General features: G+C 49.0%; 1 protein-coding gene across 1 annotated transcript in view; it reads right to left on the reverse strand.

Moving 5' to 3' along the window:
- PDIA5 (protein disulfide isomerase family A member 5) overlaps nucleotides 1-21,286 on the reverse strand; it is a 93,838-nt gene that overhangs the window by 31,766 nt on the left and 40,786 nt on the right. Inside the window, exons 7-10 of the mRNA XM_050781847.1 lie at nucleotides 17,686-17,746; nucleotides 12,164-12,231; nucleotides 3,999-4,090; nucleotides 3,813-3,884 (exon numbers count right to left, since the gene is read on the reverse strand). Coding sequence (XP_050637804.1) covers nucleotides 3,813-3,884; nucleotides 3,999-4,090; nucleotides 12,164-12,231; nucleotides 17,686-17,746 — 293 coding nt within the window. The remainder of the gene's footprint in view (nucleotides 1-3,812; nucleotides 3,885-3,998; nucleotides 4,091-12,163; nucleotides 12,232-17,685; nucleotides 17,747-21,286) is intronic.

Raw genomic sequence — 21,286 nt, forward strand, 5'->3', positions numbered from 1 at the left:
GGAGGTTTAGCGGTCACAGGAGTGGTCAGATCCTCAGATCCTAGGGCGCCCCCCTCTCCCACCCAGGAGACGACTGGAAGTTTCTTTTCGGGAGAGGACTGGAGAACTGGGCACCGTGGTAAGAGGATGTACTGGGAAGAGACGAACTGAGTGGGAGTCTGAACCCAAAATACTAAATGATGCTTTTCACTCCCTGCCTACCCCAGGCCGTGAGCTCCTTGAAGACTGGGCTCTCCCTCACCTCTTTACTAACTCCTGCACCCAATACACAGCAGACACTCAATACATGCTTGTTGAATAGGAGATTCCTTGAATGAGGGAATGCTCATTTCTCTCATTCGGGGAAAAACGGCTTAAGGAACCGGAAGTGTTTAATTTCGAGAGAGGACATAAAAGAACACAGTGGCTATCGTCAAATATTCCAAATTGCATTAAGAAAAGAAATTCAGATTTGTTTTCTAGGGCCCTGAAGAGGAGAATCAACACTAACGAGTGGAAGCTCCAGAGAAAGAAACTTCGGTTTGGTGTAAATAAGAGTGTTCTGTCTACAGCAGGGGAGAGGGAAAGAAGGCCAAACTGGGAGTCAGAAGACCTGGCTTGAGTCCTGTTTCCTCCACTAGCCACAATCAAACAGCTTAAAACAGTGACAAGACAGTGCATTGTGGTCCTTTCTTTACCTAGCTCTCAGGCTCAGCTAAGCTGAGAATGGATGTGAGATGCTTTGTAACTTTATAAAGTACTACCCCAATGCTCCTAGATATAATTTATCACCTAAATAATAAGAGTCATTCAAGCATGAATGGGGAACCTCAGAATGAGTCCAGTGGGAGTGAGGAAATGCAAACGTTGAAAGGAGAATTGCTGGGGCAGATTTGATGACTTGTATGTTCCCTTACGATCTCCCTTAATGTGACTGATTTTATGAGCTCCGCAGTTTGGAGACAGCAATTGTCCCAGGCTCTCTAGGACTGGGAGGGTCACACAGTCAGACCCTCATCTAAGCGAGATGCACGTGCCATAGATGAGAAGACGCAACTCTACACATTATGAGTCCAGAAAACTTGGTGTTTGTTAATTCAGTTCACTTCTGGTTGGTATAAAGCTACACAGGCCAAAATGGCCCTGCCTAAAATGGATCACTGCTTATGCACCCCTCCCCCTGTCTGCTAGCCCAACTCAGCATGTGACAGCTTCAAGGGGCCAATGAGATATGTGGCCATTAGGAACACAAAAGACACCAGCGCCACGATCAACGTATCTACTCCAGAGCCCTCATACACTCAGACGCCAGGGTTGACTCCCTGCCCTGCCTCACCTGGTGCCACCCTTCCCTGGTCCAACCACCAGCGTCACACATTGAAGGGTGGGACCTGGGTCTTCTCTCCTAGGCATTGGAGAGCCATCTGGAGAATTAGCTAGGCTGGCTTCACCCTCATCTTTGTATACTTGGCTGCACAGAAGCCCTGAGCAGCTAAGGGCCAACGGAGAAAGCAGGAAAGATGAGGTCACAATTGCCCACCAGGATCCGAGGGGAAACTGGAAAAGGCTTAATCCACATGGGACCGGGAAAACCCACATGCGGAGCTGGATCTGTGCAGGGGAAATAACAATATGCTATCTTTGGGTAATAGGGTGGGGGAGGACTTTTTGTTTAACCACACTTTTAGGTTTTTCTATAATAAGCCTATCTTAGTTGAGTATCTCTAAAATCAGAAAAGATTTTTAAAAATTAAGCCAGCTGGTAGCAGAATGACATTGCTAGCTCTTGCAGAGGATAAGGCCGTTAACAAGAGCTCCTTCTCTCCCACGGCGGGGGATGGGGGGAAGTAGGAAGTGGGGATGGGGTGCCCAGGACCAGAATCTGGAGGCAGCTGTGGGGTGCAGGCCAGCCAGAGCAATGTGGGTGGGGGAGCCGGGATGGGGTACACCGAGAGGAGAGGAGTGAGAGGATGGGGTGGGAGGCTCCAACGGGGAGATAACAACCTAGTTCAGAAATGCCATTGATGTGCTCCCTTTGTCTAGGGTTAGCAAGCAATTCTGAACACTTAAAAAAAACACACAAACCTTATCCTTCCAAAAAAGATATGAGGGTGTTTTGAAATCAGAAAACGTTAGAGAAGGGAAGGGAAGCAGACAGATTTTATGCTCTGGTGACAAATGAGATTGCTATTTGTTGAGACCTTCTCCCAAAGCAGAATGAGATGTGTCTGGCTGGAGGAGAGGACACGCTTATTATCAAATGAAAAAGTAAAACAGGAAAGCAAAGGCCCAGGTTAAGACAATGAACACATGATAATGGGCAGCAGCCTTCCCAGGCAGGGGCTGGAAATGAGGTGGCCGATGGGGACAGAGATGTGAGAATGCTTCCAAGAAATAAAAGACATGATGCAAACATGTGCTAGCACTTGTGTCTTATCTCCCGGGAGTAGGCAGAACAGAAGATGGAGATTCTCCACCTTTAGAAATCTAACAGTTAGTTTCATGTGCATTTTTTTTTTCCTGGTACAAAACCCACCCTTCTTTCCCATTTTGAAAATACACATTTTCAACCTCCATATCTTTGGATAACTAATTCTTTAACCCTGGGGTTTGCACACTATGTCCCTAAGGTAACGATGTCAATAAATATCCACTGTGCTGGCAGCTGAGGAGAGGGGGTCTGAGCAGAACTTGAGGAGGCTGAGTTGGACTGTAGGGGCTGCAGGGATCCATCAGGACCCTGCCACTGCTTACCGGCAGCACCACCCCCTCACTGTGCCTCAGGAACCTCATTCATAAAATGAAGAGAACGGTAACATCTTCCTTAAAGTGCTGTTGTGAGGATTAAAATGATAATCCATTATCATTCTAAAGAGCTTAGAACAGTGTCAGCCACAAAGGAGAGCCCAAAAGACATTGGCTGTTATTATTCCAACACATATGCACAAATACCCATGAAGCAGCAGTGGCTGGTAAGTGCCAAACTCGTGACACACAGAGCGCAGCCTGAGCCGGGTGCGTGCTCAGCGAGGGTGGCCTGGGGAGGCTTCCAGAAGGGGACATCGTGAGCCTGTTGTGGAAGTGCTGGTGAGAAGTGGGAATGGGGTGATTTGGCAGGACAAAGCAGCAGGCCTAGCACAGTGGGGGCTCCTGGTAAGGAGGCAGGGGCCAACAGTGTGGTGGGGTTTGGCATTACAAGGATCTAACCACGTTATAAAACAGGGATCACAGGTTGCTATGAAGCAATGCCTGTGGGGGTTGAACAGTAAAGCACTCAGCAAGCCTAAGGCATTAGAATATTTCTTAGTACCTTCACAGCACCTAAGACAGTGCTGTGTTTGAAATAAGTGTTCAACTGACAATTCTATTTTCAGAGAGACCTGCAGTGGAACCTCTCTCAAACCTGGTAGCCTAGGTGAGAAATACCTCTATCCACCAGATAGACGTGTTGAGGAGAAACTTGATGTGAAATGTGGGAAGATTTCAGAAAGGCCCTGACTATTCCAGAAGAGCTGATAGGCTTAGACAGCCCCTCCCCAATTCCAACCCGTGGAGAAGGGAGGTAGGGGAGACAGACTCCACACCCAACACCGAGGCAGGTCTGATCATCACAGGCCAAAATCACACCAAATCCTCATGGCTCCTGCAACCTAAATTCCCACAATCCCCACAGTGACCTAGACTCAAGCCAGAGACAGCTATGCAAGCAGTACCACAATTCCCTTCCTTATTCTCTCCCCCAATCCCCAGCCAGAGCCCTGCGACCCTCAGGCCCAGCAGGTGCCCCACCCTCTGGGTCCACGCCCCCTGACACACACACACCCCCCACTTACTTCTTCAGCCACTCCAGGATGTCCTCGGCCGTGGACCCATAGTTGTCATACTGGAACAAGAACCGTCCTTTCCTGTGAAACGTGGAGAAACAACGTGGGCTCAGTCAGGGATGCAAATGCCACCCTGAGATTATGGTCAATCACCAGGAAGGGAGGTGAGCTTTAGAAGGAAAGTGGGGGACGTACTCAAAATAGCAGATGGTGGGGAAGCCGCGCACGCTGTACTCCTCCTTGATGTTTTCAAATTCAGAGGAGTAGACATTCATCCCGGCCAGCACCTGGGAGGAAGCGGAGAACAGCCGTGTGGAACCTGTGCCCTACAGACACCCTCTAGTCCACACGCCATCTGTCCAGCTGCTGTCCCACCAGAAAGACATGTGGGACAAAGCCCCACAGACTGATGTGCATCAGGGCTGCGGAGAAACAAGGCCAGCGAAGCCAGCCAGGAATCATGACCTGGCACTGGAGAAGCCAGGCAGCTGGGCCGAGTGCTACACTCTGCATGCCTGCTCCCTCTGCCTCCCTGCAGGAAGAACCACCCCAGAGCAAAACAAATGTTCTGAGGGTTGCAGAAGAAGCCTGGCCTTGCCATCAACTTCACACTGCTCTCAGAGAGGGGCCACAGTCAAGGATGTGTTAACGCCTATTTCTCTGCTCATGTCAACTAGGGTTGTACTCTTTCCTAAGCAATGGAAATAAGTGGCTTTCATACACCAGTTCAGCTCTGCACAACATCCTTAGACACCTTCCTCGATACCTCACGGTTTGCCCACCTAGGCTTGAGTGTGATGTTTTCAAAACTCACAGCTTATCTGTGGCCAGGGAGGCTGTGTGGTTCTCATAACACAACATGAGAAACGAGGCACCTGCCTAACTCTCCTCCCTCTAGGCCGAGCTGTGTCTCCCCAATGTTTCCTCCTGTTGGTGACCATTACCCACAGCCTGGCTGGATCATCATCTCAGAATTCTGAACATATTCTGGCTCCAGGGGTCCACATGTCCACTATCCCTGAATCAGAAAGAGTATTTTAGTAGCTGGGTAACTGATGATGTAGCTAAATACTAAGACTGACTCAAATAAAGAATCCCCTAAAACTGGGCCGGGCGCGGTGGCTCAAGCCTGTAATCCCAGCACTTTGGGAGGCCGAGACAGGCGGATCACGAGGTCAGGAGATCAAGACCATCCTGGCTAACACGGTGAAACCCCGTCTCTACTAAAAAATACAAAAAAAAAAAACTAGCCGGGCGAGGTGGCGGGCGCCTGTAGTCCCAGCTACTCGGGAGGCTGAGGCAGGAGAATGGCGTGAACCCGGGAGGCGGAGCTTGCAGTGAGCCGAGATCCGGCCACTGCACTCCAGCCTGGGCGACAGAGCAAGACTCCGTCTCAAAAAAAAAAAAAAAAAAAAAGAATCCCCTAAAACTCCCTCTGCAGTGGCATGATCATAGTTCACTGCACCCTCTAACTCCTGGGCTCAAGCAATCCTCCCCCGTCAGCCTCCTGAGTAGCTGGGACCACAGGCGTGTGCCACTATATCCGGCTAATAATTTTTTTCTTTTTGGTAGAGATGAGGTCTTGCTGTGTTGCCCAGGCTGGCTTCCAACTCCTGGGCTCAAGCGATCCTCCCTCTTCAACCTCCCAAAGCACCGGAATTACAGGCATGAGCCAGCATGCCCAGGCAGGACTTTGAATCTGTTCTCTCCAGAGAACGTAGCTAGAATGGCCAGACACACAAAGGATGTTCCACAAAGCAGAGTGGCATAGAAGCGAGGGAAAAGTAAGTTAAAAAAAAGCCAGCAGCAGTTACAGAAGCAGAGAGAAGAAACCCAGGAAGCTGGACTTCACTGAATAATATACAAGGACACACACAGAGAGAAAAATAAATAGTAGTTTCAGTGGACAATAAACTTGATTGCAAAGACAGTTTCCACCTATGAGTCATGTGACCTTGGGCAAGTCACTCACCCTCACTGAGGCCCCTTGCTGGAAGATGTGAACATCACAGGGCTCTTTAGAGAACTAAATGAGATGAGAGGTTTTAGCACAAAACTGGAGCTGAGTAACTGTCATCTTCCTACCAAGTCTTCCTGGTGATGGGAGCCGCTGTGCCTCTGGCCTCTCCATTCCTAGGGGCACCTGGATATCTTTCCAATTGTTTTAAGTCCCTAGCACAAGGCCTCACATACAGCAAGGACGCAATAAATGCTCACTAAATCACTGATTTTCTTTTTTTTGCTAACCCATTTTAGGATGCAGCAAATAATACAGGGAGAATAAATTTGAATTCAAATTTACCTGAAGCCCTGGAACGTTCTATAAAAGTCATTCTGCTCATTTCCCAGACTGCTCCAGTGGCCTGTTCCAGTAATATTTGTCTACTTTAAAAGTCCTTTTTTTTCTGCCTAATTGATCTCCCCAGTGTCAGTGTACATTCACCACAGATTAATCTTACATGTCCTCCTCGCTCATTACATCACTTCCCTGCACAAAACCTTCCAATTTCATTGAATACAGGCGAAAATCCAGCTCCATATTCAATGCCCATATGTTACCTATTTCATTTTTGAATCTTTCTTTCTTACAAAACTCTTCATTGTACACCTGTTAGGGTCTAGATTTTTTATTCTCCCAGAACAAGACAGTCAGAGATTTCTGCACAGGAAGGAAGTTGGGCCGTCTGCCTTCTCAGACATCTTGCTGAGTGCAGCAGCAACATGGTGCAGTGGCTGGAAGCATGGGCTCGGGATGCCTGGGTTTGAGTCCTGATTCCCCATGTGGTCGTGCATTTCCTTCACCGAGTCACAGTTGTCTCTGTGTCTCACTTTCCTCATCTGCAGCCGCCTCATGTGGTTGTTGAGAAGATTCAATGAGATAATACAAGGGAAGTATCAATAACACTCAAAATGTATTAGCTATTTTTGTTACTAGGACTAGGAGGTGCTCTATTCTGCCCACATTTCTGGAACACTCGCTGTTCTCTCCTGGTCCCCACTTGGTGCCTTCCAGTCCCCTTGCTGAGGCTGCCCATCCCTCACCTCCTGGAGACCCCCAGACTCACCCATCCCTTAAGGCAAATCAAACCTCACCTCTCTAGGCAGCCTTTTCAAACCACCTTTGCTTGGGGTGAGCTCTTAATTCTCCAAGTTTCTGTAGCACTTTTGTGCCACTTTGGGGGCATCTATTAGTTAACGAGACAAAGGTTTTTGAACAACTACATACAAACACTCTCTGGAGTGAGAATCTGTGAAGTCAAACGAGGCGAAACACCTGGTCTCGGCCTATGGAGAAGATAAGAACACAGCCTCCCCCCTCCCCACCGCCATCTGCATGCTTGGGGCCACTCAGCTGGCGTGACATGCTCTTCTGTGTGTTCAGCTCTGCTGCCAGGAATCATCACGGCAGCTTCTCAGCGTAGGCTGTATGTGAGCTTGCACTCAGAGGAGAGTAAGATTTCAACAGACATCCTGGGATGGGGAACCGGAGGCAAGGCAAAGAAAGATGTGGCCCAAGAAATGGAGCACATTTCCTTCTAACTGGAAGGCAGGATACACAGAAAGGAGAAGACATGAGAGAAAAGGCTGAATGAGTTGGCCAGGATCACTTTGGGAAAGGCTTGAAATGCCTGAGAAATCAGGACTGTATTCAGGAAGTGATGGAGACCTCCCGAGGGTTTCTAAGTAAGAAAGCAATCCGCAACCCAGTTGCATCTCTCGAAGCAGAAAGGATGAGCTATGAAGGAATGCTGTGGTCGGGAGACAAGTCAGCAGCCTTTGGCAACCAGTTAGCATGGCCCACTAGAGCGTGGACAGGACTGGTGGGCAGGGAGAGGATGAAGGGCGCATGAGGAAGATGCCTGATGATGCCTCAGTAAAGAGATGTTGGGGTGGGGGGTGGGGAAAGATCCTGGCCCCTGGGGAAAGGTCTTAATGCAAAGTTCACAGTCTGCCAGATGGAAAGATACTGAATTTTCAGACATGCATTTGAGACACAAGTGAAAAAATCCAGACGGAGATGTGAAGCAAGCCATCTGACATGTGACACTGGCACTTAGGGGAAGGACTCGGGCTCCACAGAGTTATGTTTTGTTGAAGCTATGGACAGAGATGCGGTCATTGGAGGGCAAACCGTAATAAGATAAACCCTTGCTCCAATGTGTTAACAGGAAAGCGGAACCTTGGGAGCACCCCCATCTAGCCGGTGGGAGCAACATGGTGCAGGGCAGCTGTCGGGAAGAGAGGGGATCAGTCATCTTTGTCTGTGAGTGCTCTGTGGGGTTCAGGGCTTCTTCCGCACAGCCCATTTGTTCCTCACCACAACCCAGTGAGGTGGGCAGGGTTGGCATTATCATCTCCATTTTACAGATGGAAAAATGGAGGCTCTAAGGCTAAGGAACTTGGACCAAGATCTCCCAGCTGGTTAGCAAGAACCAGCACTAGAGCCTGGTCTGTACAAATCTGTCGTCATGACGGTTCTATTTCATGGTGTTTATACCCAGACATGGCCGAGGTCCACCAAAGACTGGCAAAGCTCAAAGGCTCAGTGCAGATGTCAATAACTGGCAAGGCTGGGAAGAGGCAGATGGAGACAGGGCTCATTCTAACGGTTGCTCTGAGATAGGGGGCAGCGTGGCTGCTAATGAGGATGTCAATTAGCAGGAGTAGATGGGACAGACACGACGAGTCACCAGACGTCAATGACAGCAAAAAAAGAGGCAGCCCTAAGTTTGGAAATGGCAAAGGCTGTGCATCCGTGACCCGGCATGCCTTCCTTCCTAATGATATCATCAGGTTGAACACCTCCCAAGAAATCTGTAGAGGAGGAAGATTTTTGACCCTTGCCAGAGACAGAGCCAGCCAAAAAGGCTCAAAGATGACAGAGATGAAGAGGAGACAGAAGGACCTAATCCAGCTGTGTTTCAGCAGCGAGGAGGAGGTGAGCTTTGATTTCTGGGGAACAGCAGCCCATTTATCAGTCCCACCTCTTCTCTGTGTGTGAAGACAAAAAGCAATTGACACCTGTGGTCACTCAACCCCTCTAGCCCGGTCCCCAGTTTCTGGTGAGCTGCCCCTGCAGAGTAAGCCCTAGCCTCTATGGGCCTCCTACATGGGTGATGCCTGCAGTGGCCAGGGCCCTTCCCCCTTTATGTAGCTGGGAAAGGGCTAGAACTTTCCAGAAGATGCTTTTCTAGGAAATGAAAGGGAAAATAAAACAAAACAAACCCAAGCAAGAAAATATACAAAGAAATGAGTTTACACAACGCAGATGTCTTAGGCCAAGGCAGCCAACACCTGGTCACAACTTGACTTGCCCAGCTTTGTAGACAACGCCCCCGACTTTTCTGTAATGTTGAGGGAATTGGAATGGGTAACTTTTATATTTCTAGACCTGGGCCAGGCAGGAGAAGCTGAAATTCATTTTTTCTTTTTTTTAGGGACAGGATCTCACTCTGTTGTGCAGAGCATGGCACAGTCATAGCTCACTGCAGCCTTAAACTCCTGGGCTCAAGAGATCCTCCTACCTCAGCCTCCCAAGTAGCTAGCATTGACTACAGGTGTATGCCATTGCACCCAGCTAATTTTTAAAATTTTTTGTAGACATGGGGTCTCACTGTGCTGCCCAGGCTGGTATTGCCTCAAGTGATCCTCCTGCCTTGGCCTCCCAAAGCACTGGGATTACAGGCGTGAGCCACCATGCCCTGCTGGAAGCTGGTATTCTGAACACGAGTGATCTTTGCAGTTAACCTTATAACCTGTCCCACAAATGTCCTTCTCACTATGCTTCTGGCCTTAATAACAAATGCTCTGAATTCCTTTAAAAGAGAGAACCATCACTCTTAATATAGAGTTTAAAATAAAACATACCCATCAGGAGTGATGAGCCACAAGCCTATTCATTCATTGGCAAATACCGGGTATCTAATGTGAGCTTGGCCCTGTGCTATGTGCTAAAGAAAACAGACATGAACACGACTCCCGTGCCCAAGAAACTCACATATCATAATTAGTTTCAAGTGCTGAACAAAGTGATCTGGAACAAAAGCAAAGATGAACGTATCTGGCTGTGCGTGACAGGGACAAGCTCTGTGGCAGTGTGGGAGGGGGCCTGGAAGAATACTGAGTTTGGCAGTGGATGCAGCATTGGCTGAGAATGGCCCACGAGATGCACCAAGACTGGCACCAAGTCCTCTTCTGCTTCAGTGGGTCTGGCCAGGATAACTTGTGATCTGATTTGGGGCTGAGCTATTTACCTTCCACAGCACAGAATTTGGGAAGTTGAGCTGAGCAGATTTCTAAGTGTATGCGGGTGCAGGCAGAGAAAATACTGTGGGTAATTAATTCTTTTCTCCAGGCTAAATAATCTCAAAATATGGTATCTATTGAGGTCCCAATAATGTGAAGCGAAACTTCCCTGGAGTGATGTATGTGTGCCCCAAGACCAAATGTCTCCAGGCAAGTTACTAAAAATTCATTAGTGAGAAGCAAGCAGGACCTCAGTGTCACCCCAGAATGAGGTCAAAAGAGAAAGCATTGGCTTTCTGCAGCCCCATCTTGCAGCTGGCGAGCAGGGCCATCGCCATGCCCAGGTGCTGCCACTTAAACTTTTTAAGTTGACTTTGAGCTAATCACCACTTAATTTGATCCACAAAGATCATGATGCAGTTTCAGGACCTCAGGTCTCCCTTAATGGGGCTTTGGCCACACCACTGAGATGGCTCCTCTCGATCATCTTTCATGAAAGATGTATGGATTTTCCCACACTCCCTAGAGGAGCCAGCAGCTGTTTTTATGTTGCCATCAAAACAAGATACTTCTGCTACTTGGGGTAAGTGCAAAAATGGACAAACAGAAATCGAGAAGAATTAGAAGCAGGATCCCAGAGAGGTATTTGCACACCCATGTTCATTGCAGCATTATTCACAGCATCCAAGAAAGCTGGAAGCAACTCATCAACAGATGAGTATGTGAAGAAAATATGGTACGTACATACAGTGTAATATAATTCAGCCCTAAAAAAAGAAGGAAATCCTATGACATGCTACATGGATGAACCTTGAGGATATAATGCAAAATAAGCCAGTCACAGAAGGACAAATACTACAGATTCCACTCATAGGAGTAACTTAAAATAGTCAAAATCATAGAAATAGGCCTGGCCAGATGGCACACCCCTGAAGTCCCAGCTACTCAGGAGGCTAAGATGGGAGGATCGCTTGAGCCCAGGAGTTCAAGTCCAACCTGGGCAACATAGTGAGACCCTGTCTCTAAAACAGACAGACTATATAGACATATATAATCATAGAAACAGAAAGTAGAAAGGCAGTTTATCAAGGGCAGGGGTGGGATGAGAAGGCAGAATTCATATTTAGTGGGTATAGAATTTCAGGTTTGCAAAACAAAAAAGTTCTAGAGAAAGGTTGCACAACAGTGTAAATATACTCAACACTACTGAACTGTACATTTAGAAATGGCTAAGATAGTCAATGTAATGTTACATGTTTTTTACCACAATGAAAAAATAAGACATAAGGCAGAGAACAAAAAAGCCTGGCAGGGTGGGGGAACACAGAGGTACCAGGGAGCATTTGGTGACTGACCCTTGGCCCTTCTGGATAAGGTCTGTCCCCCCTCCCAGCTCTCTTCTCCCCTGCAACACTCCCTGTTCCCCTTTTACCTCTCTGCCCCATCCCAGCTGCTCCTACTTCTCTGAAGTCCCATTTCCTTAGTGGCTTCTCTTCCTCCTCCTGTGGAGGTAGGCATCCTTAGGACACGTGTCTCCATTCTGCCTACTCCTTCCTGGGAGAATGCCTGCATTCCCAGGTGTCTCACTCCCCATCCAGACCCACCTCCTCCTCTGGTTTCCACCATTCTTCTCACCCCACAGGAACCACAGAGCCTGGGAAGCCTGGACAGGCCATCAACTCTGTGAGCCCCCTTTATGCTTCTGGTCCACCCCTAAGGTCATCGCACCCTCTTCTTTGCCATTGGGCTCCCCAACAGCTGCCTCAGCTCACTTCAGAGCCCAGCCCTCAAAATTCCGGACTCATGATGTTCTGACCTTGGTCCCTGGTCCCCTGACAATGCCACATGTGCATCTTGCTGGTGTCCTATTTCATCACTGGCCTTTGGCAGGTGTCAAACTCTCCTGGTCCTAGCAACTTGGTGGAGTTCTCAACCTTCACAGAGAACAGGTCTCGTCTCTGAGCTCCAAGCAAAGCTTCGATTCAGCAACGGCCCAGGCAGCTGGGTCAGCCACCCTCACCATTTCAAAACCTGTCCCCACCCCACCCCCGGCACGCTTCCTCTGCCAAGTCCAAGAGTGACCCAGCCCTGCCAGGCAATGGTGCCTCACTTACGGCGTGGCCTCGCAGCTGAGTTGCAGCCTTCTGGAAATGCGGCATCATCCTCTTGCACATGCTGCACCCTGGTCACAGGCAGGAGAGAGACCACATCCGGTTACAGGGATGGCTGAGCCCTTCCACTCTGCCCTGCCTCCCCATGGCCATCCTCTACCCAACAAGAGCTTATCCAGCCTTGAGAAGCTCAGGACTATTCCAGACCCTGGGAACACAAAAGGAACAGGAGGTGGGAGTCCCGGTCCCCAAAGAGCTTAGAGTATCAGTAGTGCAAAACAAGGCACTGCCCGGCAATCACTCATAAATGTTGGACTGAAGAAACAAACATGACACGATGGGAGAAGAGCAGAGCCTAGAATGCTTCAGTGCTGATAATAAATTCAACAGAAATTCAGAAAACCAGAACAGTTGTCAAGAGAGCAACTGCTGCGTGCGCAGCGAAAAGCCACCCCCACTGCCCAGGCAGGGCTGCAAATGAGCCAGAGTCAAATGCCATCATGAAGAAAAACGTGTGACCACGAATACAATCACTTTTGGAATGTCCATGCCTCCTTTCTCTTTCATTAACAAGGATAATTGCTCAAGCCTGTAATCCCAGCACTTTGGGAGGCCGAGACGGGCGGATCACGAGGTCAGGAGATCGAGACCATCCTGGCTAACACGGTGAAACCCCGTCTCTACTAAAAAATACAAAAAAACTAGCCGGGCGAGGTGGTGGGCGCCTGTAGTCCCAGTTACTCGGGAGGCTGAGGCAGGAGAATGGCGTGAACCCGGGAGGTGGAGCTTGCAGTGAGCCGAGATCCGGCCACTGCACTCCAGCCTGGGCGACAGAGCAAGACTCCGTCTCAAAAAAAAAAAAAAAAAAACAAGGATAATTAAGCAATGACCGGAGGCAGGCTGACCGTGAACAGTGCTGGCTCTGGCCCATGGGAAGAGCGACGGGCCAGGAATCGGGATGCCACGCGGACTCTGATCTTTGCTCAACTTGCTGAAGGCCTTGGAGAAGTCACTCCCTCTTCTTGAGCTGTTTCTTCTGGCAGATGAGGGGGCTGGACCACACAACCTCAGACCCCTTCCAGCTCTGATAGCAAAGGATTCTGTCTGCGATGGCCTTGGCTCAGCCCTCTGGGGCTCTGTGATCTACCATGGTCACACTCCTCTCCTAGTGGTGAAGACCCGCAGCCTTGATAGGGGGCCTTGAACTCCTGGGCTCAAGCGACCAGGAAGGCCAGGTCCCAAACATCCACTAAAACATCAGAGTGACCTTAAACTCCTTCCCTTAAACCAGAGCAGACCATGTTTCAGCACTGATCCCACAGGACATGAGCAGTTTCTTCAGACAGCAGGGATTCTGAAGTGCCAGGCTATTACCCTTTCTGACCACCTCTCTGCTACAAAACAAGGCTTCAGATGCATCTGAACACCACAGAACCAAAGCTGCCTGGAACCATGTGTCAGGCTGATCTCAGCTTGGCACAGCGGGCACAGGGTCCATGTGGCGACAGGCAGCCTAGCTCCAATCCATGCTTAGCTGACGCCTAGACAGGCTGTGAAGCCAGAAGGCCAACATTCCTTCTGGGTCACCAGAACCTCCCCAGCACCAAGCCTATCGGACAAGATGCAGACACAGGACATTTGGCCATGAGGCTCCAAAAATGGCCCCACAGCCCCCTCCTGACATTCCTGACAGGTGGACTCACACACCCCCCAGTACGTGAACCCTGGGCTTAAGTTCTGCCATCAGTCCTGGCAGGAGAGAAGGGGCTGTTTCGAGGCCAGCCTGCAGTGGGAGCCTGCCGAATCTGCCCTCAGAAGATGAGAGGCACCTCTCCTCGGGACCTGCCACCTCAATGCGCACACCACCAGCAGCATGAAGGAAGGAATATGACACCTGTCAGGGGCATTGTTCCCACTGTGGGGATTCAGAGAGAGGGGAACAGAAGCAGGAACAATGCTCTGGGAGAAATGCACCGGGTAGAAAACAGGAGGCTGCAGGTGGTGCAGAGGAAGGAGCTCAGCTCTGGGAAGAACGAGGCCGAGACCGAGGTCTGCATCTCCCCATGACTCCTGCTGGCTGGGTGATCCTGGGCCAGTGGCTTGGCTTGGCTTCCCTATCTGTGCAGTGGGGACAGGTGCCCGCAGGTGTTAGACAGAGCTGGGGAACATTCCGTGCCTGCAGAGACATCTTAGTTCAAGCCAGGCCTGAGAACGTGCTTCCCGCTCCGTGGGGGGGAAACACTTCCAGTGAGGGAAGAGGATGTCGCTCCACTCCCCAGGGAGGAAAATAAGGAGGGGACACCTGCAGCTTTTCACTCATTCTTCGCTCAGTGACTCGAGTCTGACGCCCACTGGGCCACACTCATCTATCAAGAACTTTATTTACTATCTGTCTCCACAGTGGGGCCTCTCTCTTCCTGTGCTGCCTGTTTGCAGCCTGCAGCAACAACACCCTGAAACGGGGATAAGTCGGCCAGCTGTCCCAGTGGGCAGGGCCAGCGGTGCTGGGTGGAGGTTATTGGTGGGGGAAAGGTGATGGAGGAGGAGTAGGAAACCACAGGCCAAGCCAGTTTCCAATTTAACTTTACCAAAAATAGAGCTGGCCCTGTGATTCCTGAGTTTATCTTCTAGCTGATTCCACTGGGAGGCAGGGGGAGAGGTAAGACTAACTATCACTCTCAAACCCCAAAAGTCAGAGTAGTCAGCCTTTCTATATCATTAATTCAGAAAGCAAACCTGGGGAGCCAGGTTCCTTGTCACCACCGAAGGTTCCCACTGCCTTTGGGCCCATTCACCCCACATGTGACCAAAGGGTCACAGAGTCCTAACAGACGTCCCAGTTAGGGAACTGCTGTGTATCCCAGGAATCAGCTGAATGTTGATGCCATGAAGACTAGATTAGACTAGTGTGCTAAAAGCACAAGCTTGTTTCATTTTGTGAAAAAACATACACATGTGCATAATCAAAAAAAGAGTCCTGAGGGTCCTTGAGACCTAGAAGTCCAACCAATCTGACCCTCTACCAAAAGTTTAACCTAACCTCCGAGTTTTCTCCTCCCTCCCTGACCACCAATAAGCTTTGTGACTCTGTGAGGTACCTAACTTCCCCTGCCCCAGCTTTCTCTTCTGTAAAGATGATAACTGTGCTCGCATCTCTGTTGTGAAGGGTGAGATGAGCACACTGCCACACAGCCTGGGTGCGTGGCAGGAGAGGGCACAGCATGCAGGTGCAAACTGCCAGTGCACCACTTCTAAATGACTAATGGCATCACACTGAGACCTGCCTGGTTACACCTGGATGCTGTCTTGTGGCACGTGCTGCATGTTGACATACACTCCGTTTTACAGCTTCATTTAACCAATGTGTTGAGTTCCGAAGGACTTTAAGATACACCAAAGGAGGCCCATCCTCTAGGAGCTGTGTGGACAAGGATAATTCCTAAAGCAATTCACAGCTGGGTAGCTAATAATATTCCTCCAAGAAGAAACAAAAAGGGGTGAAACCAACTAATGAACATCAATAAAGAGGGTTAAAGTAGCTACCATTCAGGGCAGAGCTGGATCTACAGCAGGTAAGACACCAGGGCCTTCTCCCAAAGGCAAGCACAGCCCTGGGGCCAGCGAGGAGGCCTGGGGAGGAGGCTGAGACTGGAGGACACCCAGCAATCAAAACAGGGCTGGGAGGGCTGGACACGGTGGCTCACGCCTGTAATTCCAGCACTCTGGGAAGCCGAGGTGGGTGGATCACCTGAGGTCAGGAGTTCGAGACCAGCCTGGCCAACATGGCAAAACCCCATCTCTACAAAAAATAAAAAAATTAGCTGGGCGTCATGGGCACCTGTAGTCCCAGCTACTTGGGAGGCTGAGGTAGGAGAATCATTTGAACCCGGGGGGTGGAGGTTGCAGTGAGCTGAGATGGCACCACTGCATTCCAGCCTGGGCAACAGAGCAAGGCTCTGTCTCAAAAAACAAACAAACAAACAAACAAAAAACAGGCTGGGGAAAGGCTGCTGTTATGGCGAATAAACTACTGGCTCAAGTCAGGCAGAAACACCAGAGTGCCACACAGGGGCATCCGGCAGGGGGCGTCATCCCCAGGGCACAGATGGGAGGAACCTTTGCTTAAATAACTCAGGAAGCGGGATTCGAGATGGGCTTTCATGAGCAAACAGAACTCTGGTTTGCTATGACAAACCAGAGCCTATGACACCCTCCTGAGCCACACACACACGTGGGCACACCTGCCTTGCATCATATACAGCCCCTCTGTCACCACGGCCTTCAGGGAGACACTGACCCTGCTGGCTTCATGAAGGGCCGATGCAGCTCACAGAGGGGTAGCACAAAGGGCCTTGCCAGGCTCAAACCCAGGGTTATTTTCAGTCTGTGAGTTGGGACCCATTAGAATGTGGAGGTGCCAGACAGTGAATATTTGAGGCTCTGCAGGTCACACTGTCTCTGTTACAAGTACTCAACTCTGCTGGTATAGATCGTGAGCACCCACAGACATCACATCAATGTATGGCCATGGTTGGGTTCTAATAAACCTTTACAAAAAGAGGCAGCTGGCCCGTGGGCCATAATTTGGTGACCCCTTGTCAGAGAGTTATGAAGCAATAGGAATAACCAATAATTTTTAAATAAAACAGAACAGAAAATAGTAGGCATTACATCTGGTAAACAACAGATGGCAATAGTAAGGGCAAGAGTGGTTTGCGAAACTTTTGTTTCAGCTTATTTGCATATAATTTATACATACTTCTAATACTGAGTTGCAATATAAAACGTTTTTAATTCTGTGAAATTCAATCAAAAAATTTGAAAGCCACTACTGTGATCCAGTCCCTTCTCTTACAGATGTGGAAACGGAGACCTAGCAAGGTGAAGGACTTGGCCAAGTTCACCCGGCTTGCTGGTGGCACAGCTGGGATTCAAAGCCACATGTTCGGGCTGTCATCTGAAATATCCTCCTGCCATTTCCACATCCTCCTGCCTCATACAGGGACTAAGCCCAAATCCTGGAACCCATTTCTCTCTGCTCCTGGTTCCCCGATCCTCCCAGGTAGCACCTGCAGAGGATGCCAGCAGAGGATGCAGGAGTCAGAGCTAGACGAGCTGCTGCCCCCAGAGGTGGGCCAGGCTCTGGACCGTGACACCATGCCTGAGAACAGCCTGTGGTGGAGAACAGCCACAGGGTGACCGGCACTGAGGCATGGCACCACCAGCAGGAAACGGGACATGGCTGGGGAAGGTGGAGCTGACCAGACAGGGTGGAGCTCTGGATAAAGAGGGTAGAAGGACACAGATTCTAGTGGAGACAGAGTGCAGGGCGGACAGCAGGAGGGGAGGAGCCAGATGAAAAGGCAAAGATGAAGGAAAAGGGGAGCAGATGGAGAGATGAGTTTCAGCATTCTAAGCAAGGCACCCGGGCTAGTCCCCCCAACCCCACCCGCAGCCCCCACCCGCCTCCTTCCCACAAAGAGACTAAACAACTAGCTCTGGCCCAAGGGAGAAAGTTTACTCACAGGGGGCATAAAACATGATGAGGAGCGGTTTCTCTTCCTTCTTCAGGAGCCGTCTGAAGTCCTGAGGCACAAAAAGAGAATACCAGCAGCTCACACACAACACAGTAACAGGATGAGACACTCTCCCTGACCCTTCTGCACACAGTGGGGTGAAGGGTAGGGATGGGGAGGGGAGCGGGAATGAGCACTTCAGAAAGTACACGCTGGCAGCTGATCTGCAGGTGGGGGCAGAGCCGCGGCAGGTCAGGAGCTGGAAGAACCACAGAGATGATCTATTTGAGACCACCATCGCCCTCGTGTATTACAGATGGGAAAACTGAGGCCTCAAGCTAACAAATGGCTTTGGCCACCTGGTGAGAGGGAGTCGTGAGGTCCAGGCTGCTGGCTTTCCTTTCAGTTCCACCTGAACAGTTCAAAGATGGCAAACAGCGGCTTTTGTCCCATGGGGTTGTTGAATAGGCTGCCCCTTCCTGTGACTTACACAGCGGTTTTGTTGTGGTGCGGATGGCTGTTTTCATGTGTGCCCGACTTGGCCAGATGGGGATCCGCTCACTGTGGGAAGAGGGGTTAACCCATACCCACTAATCTCTTGCTAATCTCTTCCCAGGCTTCAGCTCTGCCACCACCATCCTTGTCCCCAGGAGTCCACGGAGCACACAGGGCAGAAGGAGGGGGCCTGCTCCACCCTCCAGGAGGTTACAGGCAAAATGGATTTGTAAAACCCTTAGAACAGTGCCGGGCATGTTATTAAGCAATACATAATGATTTGTTAGATACATACAATAAAGGCAAAAAGACAAACGGCCACACAGTGCTCATGTAAAGACTTGAGTGTGTGAACAGGGTAGAGAGACTTTTCTTCCAACGAGAGCCAATGATGGATGGGAAAAAGCAGCTCTACCAAGGACTGCAGTGATGCACGACGATAAGAGCATATTTTGATTAAAGTAAGCTGCTCAACCACATTTTACGGAAGAAAATGAGAGGGTTTTCTCTTTTGAATAATAAGGAAAATAAGAAAATTTCAAAATGCAGCTTTCTGGCAGCAAGAAGGCATTAGGTAAATAAATGATGGCACATCCAGCACAATGGGATACTACTGCTTCATTAAAGCTGATAAAGAGGAGTGTTTAATGTCACAATCAGATGTGCACGGTGCACTAAAGCGGGGGGAAGCAAGTTACAAAACAGCATATAAAATGTAATGACATCTTTGTGAGTAAAAACATTATGTACACATTACCTTGAAAGCCTGGAAGACTACAAAAATATCAGCAGGCATCTCTCTCAATGTAAAGGTATGGGGTGATTTATTTTTTTTCTTTATGCTGAAGGTGTATTTTCTAAATTTTCAACAATGTGCATTAACTTAAAATTTTTCAGTTAGATTAAAAAAAGTTTAAATTTTTGTGGATATCCAAAACACTAGAATAATTTCTGGAAAAGTTTACCCTCGTTTCCATAACTAGAGAGAGGGTTAAGGCACTCATTTTCAAACAAATTTTGTTTGCACTAATTTCCAAACAAAATTAGTAACCAAGGTATTTAACCCTAACTAGAGGTACAGGATGCAAACGCTTCTAAAATTGTCTTCTGGAATTTCTGGAGATAAAAGCTAGTACAAGATCCGAGAAGAGATTTTTATTGAGCCTATAGCAATTTGGTTTCATATCCTGAGTAGTAACAGATATTACATTCAAAGATGCTTAATTACCTTCACAAAGTAGGAAATTCCAAGCCTACAAATTGAATCAGCAATTCAAACTTGAATTTGGAATTTTTCATTACTTATGTGGACGTTCTATTAGCAGACAACCAGCTATACTTCTTATTTCCATAGGAGAGAAAAGAGCACAAAGCGGAATGAGAGGATTCGCTACAGGTGTGAAAGAAATATTTCCGCTTGATATTCCTACAGTTACAGAAGAACAACCTGAGGAAGGTTAGGACGTTGTATCTGGGGGAGGAAGGCACCAGGCAATCACTTTCCAGAGGAACTCTCAACATTCATCCTCACAGGAGCAGCTCTCCGTTTAGGCTGTTGGTATTTCCATGGTTCTAGGCACATGTGCCATTCTCTCCTGGCACTTGCCCCTCTTATTTTTTTTTTTTTTTTTTTTTTTGAGAAGGAGTCTCGCCCTGTCACCCAGGCTGGAGGCAATGGCATGATCTTGGCTCACTGCAACCTCCGCCTCTCAGATTCAAGCAATTCTCCTGCCTCAGTCTCCCAAGTAGCTGGGATTACAGGCACGTGCCATCACGCCTGGCTAATTTTTTGTATCTTTAGTAGAGATGGGGTTTCACCATGTTGGCCAGGCTGGTCTCGAATTCCTGACCTTGTGATCCACCCTCCTCGGCCTCCCAAAGTGCTGGGATTACAGGCGTGAGCCACTGTGCCCGGCCTTAAAGATGTCTTTTTAAAAAACATGTGGGCCCGGCGTGGTGGCTATCACTATGTTGCCCAAGCTGGTCTTGAACTCCTGGCCTCAAGCAATCCTCCTACCTTAGCCTCCCAAAGTGCTGGTATTACAGGCATGAGCCTCTGTAACTTGCCTATTGACTGTACTCTTAATGCTTGTTGGCGCAAAAGAAAGTGATGCCTTTTTTTTAACCTTCTGGAGGAAGATAAAATGTATCATCATTGTAGGCCAACCAAGTGGATCAGTGGTGATTCAAATTAAGGGCTGGGCACAACATTTTCTGGGATACAAAGAGCCAGTATTGTCATCTTGAAGATGTCTTTTTGTTGTTGTTGAGACAGAGTCTCACTCTGCCACCCAGGCTGGGGTGCAGTAGCATGATCTTGGTTCACTACAGCCTCTGCCTCTGGAGTTCAGGCAATTCTCGTACCTTGGCCTCCCAAGTAGCTGGGATTACAGGCATGCACCACCACGCCCGGTTAGTTTTTGTAATTTAGTAGATGTGGGGTTTCACTATGTTGGTTGGGCTGGTCTTGAACTCCTGACCTCAAGTGATCCACCCGTCTCCACCTCCCAAAGTACTGAGATTACAGGCGTGAGTAAAAAATTAAAAACTAGCCAGGCATGGTGGCATGCGCCTGTAGTCCCACTTACTTAGGAGGCTGAAGCAGGAGGATTGCTTGAGCCCAGGAATTCAAGATTACAGTGAGCTATGATCTCAACACTGTACTCCTCCAACCTGGGTGACAGAGCCAGACCCTGTCTCTAAAAACAACAACAAAAAAGAGTCAACAATTTTAAAGGAAAAGGGAGAGGAGGAAGAGAAAGATGAAAGCTATGTTTTATGTTATCGAGATAGGAATGAACCTTCTCCCTCCATCTACAGAAAGCACTGCTTGACTCACAGACCATCTGGACAATCACAGAGAAATTCTTGCCCATCCTAAGTGAAGGCATCATACAAACACGGATGCACATGGCTAAAGATGCACATTCAGGTCAGGTGGGCAGGCTGTGGACGGAGGGGCAATGTGTGTCACAGCTTTTGCATTCTTTATTTTTTTAGAGATGGGGTCTCACTACGTTGACCAGGCTACCCTTGAACGCCTAGGCTCAAGCGATCCTCCTGCCTCAGCCTCCTGAGTAGCTAGGACCACAAGCACCTGCCACCACAACCGGCC

The sequence above is a fragment of the Macaca thibetana genome, chromosome 2, assembly GCF_024542745.1.
Source record: "Macaca thibetana thibetana isolate TM-01 chromosome 2, ASM2454274v1, whole genome shotgun sequence".
NCBI classification, from domain to species: domain Eukaryota; kingdom Metazoa; phylum Chordata; class Mammalia; order Primates; family Cercopithecidae; genus Macaca; species Macaca thibetana.